Raw genomic sequence first — 12135 nt, 5'->3', positions numbered from 1 at the left:
TTTAACTGTCAACTGAACTACAAATTATTAATGACATCGAAAATAGTAATAAAGGCAGATGTAAAATTAGTAAAGATTTGGAGATATGTACCAAGTCATTCAAGTTCCACCTATTACGTTTATTTACGGTAACAACAAACTACACAAGTAACAAACAAAAAACCCCGATGCCTGGCAGTTTGTTACAACCGTGTTCCAGTGTACAGAGATTTTTTCTTTTGTTTTATTAAAATGAAATTTCATTGAAACATCTTTTTATTTATTCTTAATTTCAATGTGAACATCTTGGAGATTTTTACGTCTATGTACAGGGGTTCTATGTGTAGTTAATAAAGAAAATGATAATAATTTGTTTGTAATATTAAAATTAACTTAAAATTTGGTAGCCTATTCAAATGGCCCGTCTTAAAATCGAAAACGCAAAACTTTATATAAAGTAAAAAAGAAGAGTAATTATGATTTTGTTTAATCCAATCTATTCAGAGGGTTCATCTTTTACCGCTGATTTAAGAAGTAGGGGATCATAATTATCGCCTGTTATTAAAAGACCCGAATCATCCTCTTCGGTCATACCACCATCGGGTAAAATTGTATTTGGTGATGTATCCCCAGGCATGTCATTATCAGTGCCCGATTCCAAAAATGTTTTCACATTATTAGGAGTACTAGCAGCAGCATTCAAGCTGATGGGTTGGGAAATTTGTATTTGTGATAGGCCAGGCGAAGACGCTGGTTTATCAATGTCATCCCATGATACTAACTGTTGCAGTTGCTGCTTTGGAGCTCTAGTCAATGTTGGCGGATTTAGTTTTTGTGGATTTGTTGAGCTAATATTTTTATTTTGCAAAGCAGGTATAACTCCCAAATTCCCTCCAGTACTTCCCTGAGAAGAGCGGCGTTTCTCATCTCCAACACCTGGCGGTTGGGGGCGTGCACTTAGTCTTGGGCGACCCATTAAGACGCTACTAGTGTTTAGAGTTGTCGATGTCATTGGCGTCGATGACTTTAAATGGCTAACAATTTTACCATTGTATGTGAGCGGCTTACCATTTACTGAGCTGGTACCAACTGTAGATGCCGACATGGTGTTGTTCGTGTTAACTTTGGTGGATAATAAATTCGAAGAGGCCGTTGTGGTTTTTGGCGGGGTTACATAGAAAGTACCAATGCTTGCTGCACTGGCGGCATTAGTAGTAGCAACATTTGTAACACTGGGCGGCAATGTACCCTTTGGATATATACGGTATACGCGTCTTTTCTCGCCCTCGTGTGCTAAAATTGTACCCCCATTCGATCCGGCCACTTTGACAACTTTTTGCAAAATATGACGTGGCAAGCCCAAAGTGTCTTTGTTTTTCAATGGTACCAGATTAGATGTGGTCGATTTTCGTTCAGTTGGTGTTGGAGTAGCAGTGCTTAGCGATAGACTTCTATCATTTTTTTCACTCTTGCTAGAAGGAGAAGTTTCGCCTAGTGTTGCCACTTTTTCGGTTGCATCCATTATCTCTGGAGTAGTCTTAGCAGCCTGAACCAATAATACTAATTCTCTCATCAAACGCAATTCTCCCAACGATGTTGTATCAAAGCGAGGTGCTCCGGTCGATGGCATATTGATTACCTCATCTTTATTGGGGAAATTGGTACCATCATCGAAAACATCCATGAGTGCTTGATAAACACGCTTCTTGAAATTAAATTTCTGACGACTGTTCATCAGTTCCATTTGGGGTTTTATGGTATCGAGAAATTGCTCATCCAATGTCTTTGGTATATCAGAATTGCATTGAGTACTGCGATTTTCAATTTTTTTCATGGAATCTGGGAACGATAAAGTGTAGCGTTTTTCTGCCGTACTATCACTATTCTCTGTAGGCTTGTTTACTTTAACCATGACAGTGCGACTCTTGTCGGGCATAGATATTTTGAACTTATCGGATGATTCAGCATCTTGCTTTTTCGTGGGTTCTTTTTGTTCAACATTGGATTTTTTCGATTCAAATTCGTTGAGTTTAGTTTTCACCAGCTTTACCTCTACTTTTCGATTTGGAAAATTACCTATAGATCGACGTTTTTCCGGCTCTTCCAAAGCTGGACTATTGGTTGCCGATTTTTTACGATCATCCGAAAGCCTGGGGCGTTTTTCATTCTGCCGATTTTCACTCTTGCGACTATCGCATAAACCAGACTCCAGATAACGTTTGGTAGCTTTACGCATTCGTGAAATCCGACGGCCTTGGGCAGAGCTATATCCTTGTTGGCTATCGCCTGCATCACCATCTTCATCATGAGTATTGGTGTCCTCGAATTTGGATGTATGTTTTCTTCTATGACTCAATGGCCCTCTCAATTTTCCCTTTACAGTTTCATCGGCACTTGAAAAGTCACTATCATTTTCCTCTGCATGACGGCCTCCTAAAAAATATGAAAAGGAGTTGATTTTTAATAATTCATTTAAAATAAGCTGTTAATAGCTTTACTGCCTGTTCATAAAACTCAAAGTTGTCTCGAGACGAATCGTTCGTCTAGAGTGAAACTAAACTAACGTTATATATATTTGCTCCGAAAGCTCGAATTTTGCAATGATCTCATCCTTAATGATTTACTATCGAACACCAAATCAATCGACAAACTCTAGTTTTCGAGATATCAACGAAAGCGTCCAGACAGTTAATGGTTTGGATTAAATTTTTCAATGAGAATCGAGAATCAAACATTACTTCAACCTTCTATATGGAGGGTTTTAATTTAATCGATTTTTTATCTATTATTCACACCAACACTTCTTTTAAGAGATTGCTATGAAATCGCCTATCTTTGATGATTTTTATTTACAGAATTTATTATCCTCACCTGTTCCTGGATCTTCTTCCCCTTCATTCTCGTAATCGTCTAATTCTTCATCTGCATTCTCCTCACGATCTTCTTCTTCATCGTCTTCGGCCTCTTCAAGTTCGTACTCCTCTACTTCCTCTTCTTGTTGAGTGGTATTGTTTCTCTCAGAATTTCTACCAACATTTTCGGGTATATCTATGGCAGAAACATGTGGTATCAAATATTCCAGATATTCCTTAAGATAATGTTTGTTTTTGGGTCCATATTTGATATAATCCCTTGCAAAGGATTTTTGTATAACTCTCCAGCGAAATTTACAATTAGCAACTATTGAATTAGAAAGAAAATGGAAATTCATGGAATTAATAAATCAAATAGCAATGTACAAGATTTAAAATTAATGAACATTGCAAATATACGAAAATAAACAAAAAAATTTTGAAATTTAATTGTACGACTTTCGAAAAAAATCCACGTTTTGGCTTTTTAAAAATTTGGAAAAAAAAACTTTCGAATTTTATGATTGTTATGATTCTATGAACTACCCGGTCAGCATTTCAAAGTTCCATTTCATCCTCATCGCTACCACCGACTCGTAAGTTACACTGCAACAATCGCCAACTGTGGTAGTATTTTGCCATCACTATTCGCATGAAAGTATTTTGCCATCAATATTGTTACAAGAGCCATTTTATATTTTGTGAAACACCAAGCACAACTAGCTTCTTATAAATTATTTTAGTAATAATGAAGTGCTGAAAACATAGCTATTTCGCTTAAAATTGTGAAAGGTATATTGGTGAACAATTTTTTACTTTCCAAATGGAATAAAGTGATAGTTTTTTTTAAATATTTTTCCTCCCTTGGGAATAAAAGAACTGGCTGATGGACGCTACAACATGTAACTTGTAACTCAACATCAATCTTTTATTAATGCACAAAAATATTTTAACTGTGTTGTGATAGTCGTATAAATGTTATATTTATGAGAATTTATAAATGTTTAATAAAATTAATAAACATCTAAAAAATCGTGTTTTACTTGACCACAATGATTCTTTTACAACTATCTTAAAATTCACTTTTTCTGATTGTTTGAAGGGGCTCTTATTGGCGTCCTTCTAGATGTATCCAGAAGGGCACCTAATAATTGCACTCATGCGATACTTTTTTATAGTAACTTGGCGTGGTACAACTTCTCAATAATGACGGCGCTTTTCCGAGGAGTTTTGGATATCGTATACGACTGTTTTCGACGTAGTGGGGATTCTCAGAAGCGCCCCCAAATTAAAAATATGTTGGCAGGGTACAGAGATGTTTAGATAAACAATGATAAAAAACAAACATGATATAACTATATTAAAAACTATAAATGTTTCCGTTTCGATCTTCTAATTTTGAAAAAGATTTTTATAATACCTCATTCACATTATACTTCCAAAATCCACTTTACCCAGATTTCAAATGTCATTTGTATTATCAAGAAGGGATTTCAAATCTACATTCCCCTTTTAATTAAAGGCCGGTATGCACCTCTAGCGAAAAATTTCATTCCCATAAGAAATGCATTGCTATTTATGCTAACGAAATTTTCGGTAGCGTTCAATTTCGTAAGCTGGTACGCACTTCTAATGAAAATAACAGGGTTGTCAAAAGCATATTTTGGCAGCAAACATTTGATTTATTACAATCATTGTGTGCGTAAAAGTTTTAAAAGGTCTGTAAATAATAAACAATTTATTTGAGGAATATTTGGAACATATATTAACAATTTTTAAAAGCAATTAGCTGGTTTAAAATTTGTGTACACAGCTCTGTTTTTTTGTTGTAGACTTAAATAAATTTTTGCTACCGAAAATTTCGCTAGAGGTGCATACCGGCCTTAAGAGTTCACTTCGAATATTTTTTCACCATGATTAGGGCTAACACGAAATTCGATTAGTCGATTTGGACTGACATCAAAAATCGATTAATCGTTATAATTCGATTTTCAAACGAATCAAATTTCGATAGTCGGATTAGACCTATGGTTGATGATTACATTATTTACAATTTCCTAAAATGCTAATTTTTCAAAACAAATTTTCCAGAATTTTAATCGGATATAAGGAATTTTGAATAATGCGCTTTACAGACTATCAGTTATTCCGGACGGAATGTCGGTGTTTGTAAAGAATCTTACAGTCTGTCGGATCGATACGACTTGTCGGCGATGACTAAATAATCGGTAAGTGTGTTATCGATCCCATAAACATGCGCACTATCGATTATGCCTTCGGGCTTAACTTATTATGTGCACAATATATGGGCTATGTTCGACACGAGCACTGTCGTCGGGAATAACTGATAGTCTGTAAAGCGCATAAAAGTCATTTCAAATTTAATTTGATGAATGCGATCAATAAGAATTAATAGCTTAACCCTTTCGACCCTAAAGTTGCCTGTGGGCAACTTTTTGTGTTTTGAGACTCACTGTCAGCGTTGTTTTTGTTCTTGTTCATAAAACTGTAGCGGCATCGAAAGCTACAAGTGTTTTCTTCAAGTTTGTCGTGAATCACGCCAATTCTCGTGTTCTGGAAATTTTCCTGAGTCACGAGATTTGTTGTGAATTACGAAAATTATGGTGAATCATGCAGGAACGTGAGGCATAAACTTTGTTCGTGCGGGAGCGTGCGCGAGTATAAATTTTCATTTCGTGAATTTGCGTGAACGTGAATTCCTACCCACATGGCGTGCGTGAGTATAAATATTTCTTCGTGAATGCGCGTGAGCGTAAGTGAAATTTCACTCACGCGCACATCTAAGTATACATCTACTGTAATAACAACAAAAAAGTAAAAAATCCAATAAAACATAATACGTCTATAATTACAAAACAAACCATTTTATTGCCACAATTGCCCAAAGCTGCCCACAGGCAACATTCTCTACCGCCCAAACGAATAGACGTGGCGACCCGAAATTTTGGCTAGACGCTTCTTAAATGACTTAAACATGATTAAGAATATACAATTTTTTTTAGCGATATCTATAAAAATTCGGGGTCGAAAGGGTTAAATAAACAAATAAATATATTTAGAAAATTTTATGTTCACTGTTGATTTTAAGTTTGATAGTCACTGGCAAAATGAAACCTAGTGTTTCTCGAACAATTTATCTAACCCAATTGCAATAACAGTATGGAACGTATTTAGATATAGTTGGTGCATAGGAGGGGGGTTATCATAACCTAGAGTGCGATATTGTTTGCATTACTTATGGAAAATTTCAAGTTCTTCACTATTCTTTAATTATTAAAGAAATAATTTTAATGAATGAATTTTATTCTGAATTTACGGAATTATTTTTGGTTTCAGCGGCGTATACGCTGTTGATAAAGAGTTAAAAAATCCGAGTATATTATACCCTACAAAATATAAATGAACATTTTCGATACCATCTCAAATCTTTCAAATTTGTCAGGTGCCATATATAAAGGTTTATTTTCCCATATACACATATTTAAATCTGAACCAAAAAAATGTTTTAGACTTCTCTAGGCTATTAGATCGGTTACAGTGTTAGTAGAAAAAAATCTGGGAATATTTAAATCTAAAGGGCACCTTATACGGTCGGATAAACCCTGCGACACAACACGTTGCGGCCACAAATCCGCTAGTATAAGGTCATGTTCGCGTGTTTCGGGGACGTGTTGGGAAAAAATCAAAACAATTTTGATTTTTTCTGGTTGGGTGGCACAAATCATTGGGTGTAAGGGGATGTTCGCCAAACATTATCAAAAACAAATTTGTTTTCACAATAAAAACATTTCTGCAATGAAATTAACGAGGGATCGTCAATTCTGGCGGGAAATTAAAATATATAATTCTAAACAAGAATTGTGGCAAAAACGTAGAAAAATTCCACTTCTATTCAGTGTAAAACCAGGCGAGAAGTATTTTGAAATCCATCAAGTAATTTGTAATTTATGAAATGTGCAATATTTCCGGAATCATTGTTTTGTCATATATATCCGGATTTTTATTATTTGCTTTCATTTGTTCACTAAAAAATTCCTTCACCCATAACTTTTCATACATCTTCATTGTTTATGTTTAGGCTTCATCTTATTTTTCCACGTTGTCATCATATTTGTTCGAGCAGTGTAAGGGCAAATCTTGAACGAGCACACAACAAATAGACGAACCTCTGTCGTAGGGTTTATCCGACCGTCTAAGGTCCGCTTAAAGCCATTTTTAAGGAATATCGCAAAAGTACATTTATGATTTATCGCACTGTAAATACAGTATGTCAAGAAAGTCTTTTGACATTGCCAAATATTTCAAATTCTAGAAATAATTGAAATATTAAATATTTTATTAAATTTTTAATTCTGTGTACGTATGTATACTTTGCAAAATACATAATAAAATATTTTTTTAAAATTTCATTATATTTAATTTTGGAACAAAACATAATTTTTATCCCATTGTCAAAACACTTTCTTGACAAACTGTATGTATATATGAAAATTTGTGTCATTTGAACAAGTTTCGAGTGGTGATTTTATAAGACCAAATGTGGGTATTTTAGCTATATTTGCCCAAATCAGAGAACATATATATATAGGCACTTTGTTCAATCTGAGCCGAGTTTGACCAAATTTGGCTATGAATTTTCACCCACACTCATTCAATATCAAGTTGCTGTATCAACTTTTCAAAATCCTCGGTCAGAATGTATGAATGAAATGTAAATTTGATTGTAAGGCTATGGTTACACTAGGCAAATATTTGACCAAAATGAGTGTCAAACATTTTTCCAGAACCATTTTCCAAATATATGAATACAGTAATTTTTTTAAATACTCCTACCACGATGTTATATATCCAATACGAGCTTAAAATGTTAGCTGGTTTGGCTGTGGCGATGGATTCTTTTTTGATTTCTGTAAAAAATTGCTCAGTGTGACAATAGCATAAGGTTTGGTTGTATAACAAGGATTTAGTGTTAGACGCCGCCGACAGAAAAGGATCGGCTTCATTCTCTGGTGGCAAGCATAGTTAAAAAGTTAAATCTACTCCCTGTGGAAAATTTCACGTAAATCGAAGTAAAACTAGGGCCTCTATGGTCATATGAGTATACATCGGGCGAACAATATATGCGGGAGTTATATCGAAATCTGTACGGATTTCAATCAAATTTAGTACACACATTTAAAGCACATCATGGTAAAACTCTAGCTTCTGAGGGCAAATCGGGCGAAAGATATATATGGGAGCTATATCTAAATCTGAACCGATTTCTTTAGAAATCTATAGGGTTGTATTCTTGCCCAAAATACATATTCATGCCAGATTTAAAGTCGATCGAACTGAGCATTATTGCCAAAGACACTGTTGTGAAATTGATGGATCGTCTAACATGGGGACTGTATCAAAAAAATCGATGTCTGGCCCAATTTTTAAGCAAAGGTGTCAAAATCACCGCATATTGTGAGTATAGGTATACAAGTGGCACCAGATTAGGTTAGGTGATAGCCTGATATTTCAGGTTCACTTAAGGCTAAGAATACAGTTCGTTGTGATATCACAGTGAGGAACTTCGTTCATATCACTGTCCAATTCTATGTTTAGTTTAATGACAATGGCCTCCTTTTTATAGTCGAGACCGAACCGCCTTATAATTTGAGTTCCTCAGAAATATCACCAGCCCTACTGAGAGGGGATAATTCACGGCTGGAAAAAAAATTTTAGTGGTAGCTCGAAACTGGGATTGATTCTATGACCCTTTATATGCAATGCTAACCATAGTACCACGGTGGCTCCCCATGAAAATTGATATATGTCTCAAAAACTACTTGCGGTGAAACTTATAGAAAATTTGAATTCCTCAGAAATGACACCAGCACTACTGAGAGGAGATAATTCACGGCTGGAAAAAATGTTAAGTGGTTGCTCGAAACTGGGATTGAATCCATGACCCTTTTTATCCAAGGCGGCCATGCTGACCATTGTACCACGGTGGCTCCCCATGCAAATTGATATATATCTCAAAAACTACTTGCGGTGAAACTTATAGAAAATTTGAATTCCTCAGAAATGTCACCAGCACTACTGAGAGGGAATAATTCACGGCTGGAAAAAATTTTTAGTGGTTGCTCGAAACTGGGATTGAATCCATGACCCATTATATGCAAGGCGCCTATGCCCCCCATGAAAATTGTTATATATCTCAAAAACTACTTTAGAATACCAAATATTATCTTGCTGCTGTGTTCCTTATTTAAAATACAAGTGTTTATTTAAGGTATATTTGTGATTTTTTTCAGTGTAGGTAAATTTCCAATATTTAATTATTTCTCCATTTAATTCTTAAAGAGTCAAAAACGAATTTTCTAAATATTGACTGAATTGATGCGCAATTTCTTGTTCGTCTAGATTTTGGCATATCACAATGGACTGAATAGTCTAAGTGAACCTGATACATCGGGCTGCCATCTAACCTAACCTCTAACCTAGATTTTGGCAAAACTATACATGAAAATATGTTTTTTTCATTTATTAGTAATCAATTCTGTAAAAGTAATCGCGAAAATAAAGTGATTTTCAACTCGAAAACCGAACATAGAACCCACTTTATCGAAGGCAATTATGAAATAATTTAGAAAACAAAAAAATTAATAATTTTTGATTTCTATGTATTGACATTTTTTTAATTAATATTATTTTCGAGTTTTTCTTAACAAACAGTGCAATCAGGTTTCCCATATTTTAGTTACCGATGTTTTTACTGATTATTTATGGTTGGTCTAATGTCCCCGTCATGCAAAATATTTTTTCCTACTTATATTTCATTTTATTTATTTAACGGATTTAATTTCAAAAGATGGAGAAAGGAAATAAAATTAACAGAACAATTAATAGAACATTAGTGTCCGATAGACATTAACAGACAAAATTGCACTCATAAAGGCCGGTATGCACCTCTAGCGAAAAATTTCATTCCCATAAGAAATGCATTGCTATTTATGCTAACGAAATTTTCGGTAGCATTCAATTTCGTAAGCTGGTACTAGAGGTGTGCGCGTGAATGAAATTTCACTCACACTCACGCACATTCACGGAGTTAAATATTTATTCACGCACGCTCACGCACGATAAATGTCGTATCCACTCACACTCACGCACATTCACGAGATGAAAAGCAGTACTCACGCACGCTCACGCACGAACTACTTTCACAGACTCATGCTCACGCACGATTCATGACAATTCCAGTGACTCACGACAAATTCACGAGACTCACGACATTTTCCAACCGGGAATGAGCAAAGGTAACAAAATTTATAAATAAAATATAGTTCGACAGCTAAATCAATTTCATTTAACATAAGTAAGAATTAAATCTTTATTTTTTAAGAATTAAATCTTTATTTTTATCGTGAGCGTGATTTTGCAGAAATTGTATTCACGCACATTCACGAACCGATTTTATTACTCACGCACGCTCACGCACGACATATTTATTTCAGTCCCACTCACGCACATTCACGAGAGTTGCTTCTGATTTTATTCACGACTCACGTGATTCACGCGTGTCACGACAATTTCGTGTCACGCGCACACCTCTAGCTGGTACGCACCTCTAATGAAAATAACAGGGTTGTCAATAGCATATTTCGGCAGCAAACATTTAATTTATTACAATCATTGTGTGCGTAAAAGTTTTAAAAGGTCTGTAAATAATAAACAATTTATTTGAGGAATATTTGGAACATATATTAACAATTTTTAAAAGCGATTAGCTGGTTTAAAATTTGTATACACAGCCCTGTTTTTTTTGTTGTAGACTTAAATAAATTTTTGCTACCGAAAATTTCGCTAGAGGTGCTTACCGGCCTTAAGCAACGAAGAGTTAATAAATTTTATTGCAATTCGTTATTGCTGTGAATCCATATGTGTGAACACACAACCATAGAGGCAGTCGATACGCGAACATCTAGTTTTATTTCTTAAGGCCGGTATGCACATCTAGCGAAATTTTCGGTAGCAAAAATTTATTTAAGTCTACAACAAAAAAACAGGGCTGTGTACACAAATTTTAAACCAGCTAATCGCTTTTAAAAATTGTTAATATATGTTCCAAATATTCCTCAAATAAATTGTTTATTATCTACAGACCTTTTAAAACTTTTACGCACACAATGATTGTAATAAATTAAATGTTTGCTGCCAAAATATGCTTTTGACAACCCTGTTATTTTCATTAGAGGTGCGTACCAGCTTACGAAACTGAACGCTACCGAAAATTTCGTTAGCATAAATAGCAATGCATTTCTTATGGGAATGAAATTTTTCGCTGGAGGTGCATACCGGCCTTGGGAAGACCAAAAATTCAAATCTGTTGTTACCCGTCATAATTGTGTTATCTGTTTCGCTAAAATGTACCCATCAAAACAACTCTGGTAGTCTTAAATGCACTGCTGTAAAATACAGTTTGAAAGTCTACGAGAATTCATAAACCGAAATAAACCAACTTCATTCCTATACATGGAGCGCTTTTAATTGAGGATATCATAAATGGGAAGGACAACATAATTAGCCCTATGTAATCGACTATCGCAAGAAAAATGCTAAATCTATGCAAGAAAGTATTGGGGACTTACCAGTATCTTCGCATTCATTCGCTATAGAACGCCAGGCGGCATCAACAGCATGTTTCATTTGATACACTTTTGATTTGGAATCATAAAGGCAGGGATGCCATTTAATGGCATCACACAAACGGGCACTTGCCTTTATATTTTGTTCATTCACTTGCATGTTTACAATACGAAATTGTATATTTACTGTATACGGATTTGATTCTGCTTGGCTTTGAGTGGATAAGAGTAACCGTATCGTTGGTTTCCAAACAGCAATAAAAAGTAGGGGGTTCGCTTAGCGTTGAACGCTACAACTACTCAACACAATCAGGGTTGTAGAGCCAAGCACACACTCACTCAAATGTCGTGTTTATTTTCGGCTAGCGAATAAAAACCAGACTGTTTTCTTCTAATTAGTCAATTATTTTTGGAAGATCACTCATTAATAACCAACGAAAACACAAAAATCACATGTGAGAAATTATGGTTTGCGAAAAATATCGACTGCTCACCAAGTATATACCTTTACTTTTGACACTAAAATGTCATAATGTTGGCTTACTATTGCCATATCGTTTGTAGGTTGCCATTTAGAACATGAAGAAGAAGCATAAAAACCATAATACCATATTGGTTTTAGTAGTAAAATATTTTATTTAATTGAGTTGGACGAAATT

At 35.0% G+C, this 12135-nt stretch overlaps 1 protein-coding gene across 1 annotated transcript; it reads right to left on the bottom strand.

The window, feature by feature from the left end:
• Positions 1-237: 237 nt before the first annotated feature.
• Positions 238-11995, bottom strand: LOC142233649 (uncharacterized). The gene is made up of 3 exons (XM_075304649.1): positions 11480-11995; positions 2851-3159; positions 238-2412 (listed from the first exon to the last, which is right to left on the bottom strand). The coding sequence occupies exons 1-3, from the start codon at positions 11634-11636 to the stop codon at positions 476-478; spliced, it is 2403 nt and encodes an 800-aa protein (XP_075160764.1). The 5' UTR covers positions 11637-11995; the 3' UTR covers positions 238-475.
• Between the last annotated feature and the right edge of the window lie 140 nt (positions 11996-12135).

Source organism: Haematobia irritans, chromosome 4 (assembly GCF_050003625.1).
Source record: "Haematobia irritans isolate KBUSLIRL chromosome 4, ASM5000362v1, whole genome shotgun sequence".
Taxonomy (NCBI): domain Eukaryota; kingdom Metazoa; phylum Arthropoda; class Insecta; order Diptera; family Muscidae; genus Haematobia; species Haematobia irritans.
Note: the sequence above shows the minus strand (reverse complement) of the source record. Positions and strands in the feature narration are given on the sequence as shown.

Excerpts from the sequence above, each read along its gene's own strand:
- LOC142233649 (XM_075304649.1), bottom strand. The coding sequence starts at position 11,636 with ATGCAAGTGAATGAACAAAATATAAAGGCAAGTGCCCGTTTGTGTGAT. Across the intron at positions 3,160-11,479 it reads GAATGAATGCGAAGATACTG|TTGCTAATTGTAAATTTCGC; the intron begins GTAAGTCCCCAA and ends CTAATTCAATAG. Across the intron at positions 2,413-2,850 it reads GGAAGAAGATCCAGGAACAG|GAGGCCGTCATGCAGAGGAA; the intron begins GTGAGGATAATA and ends CATATTTTTTAG.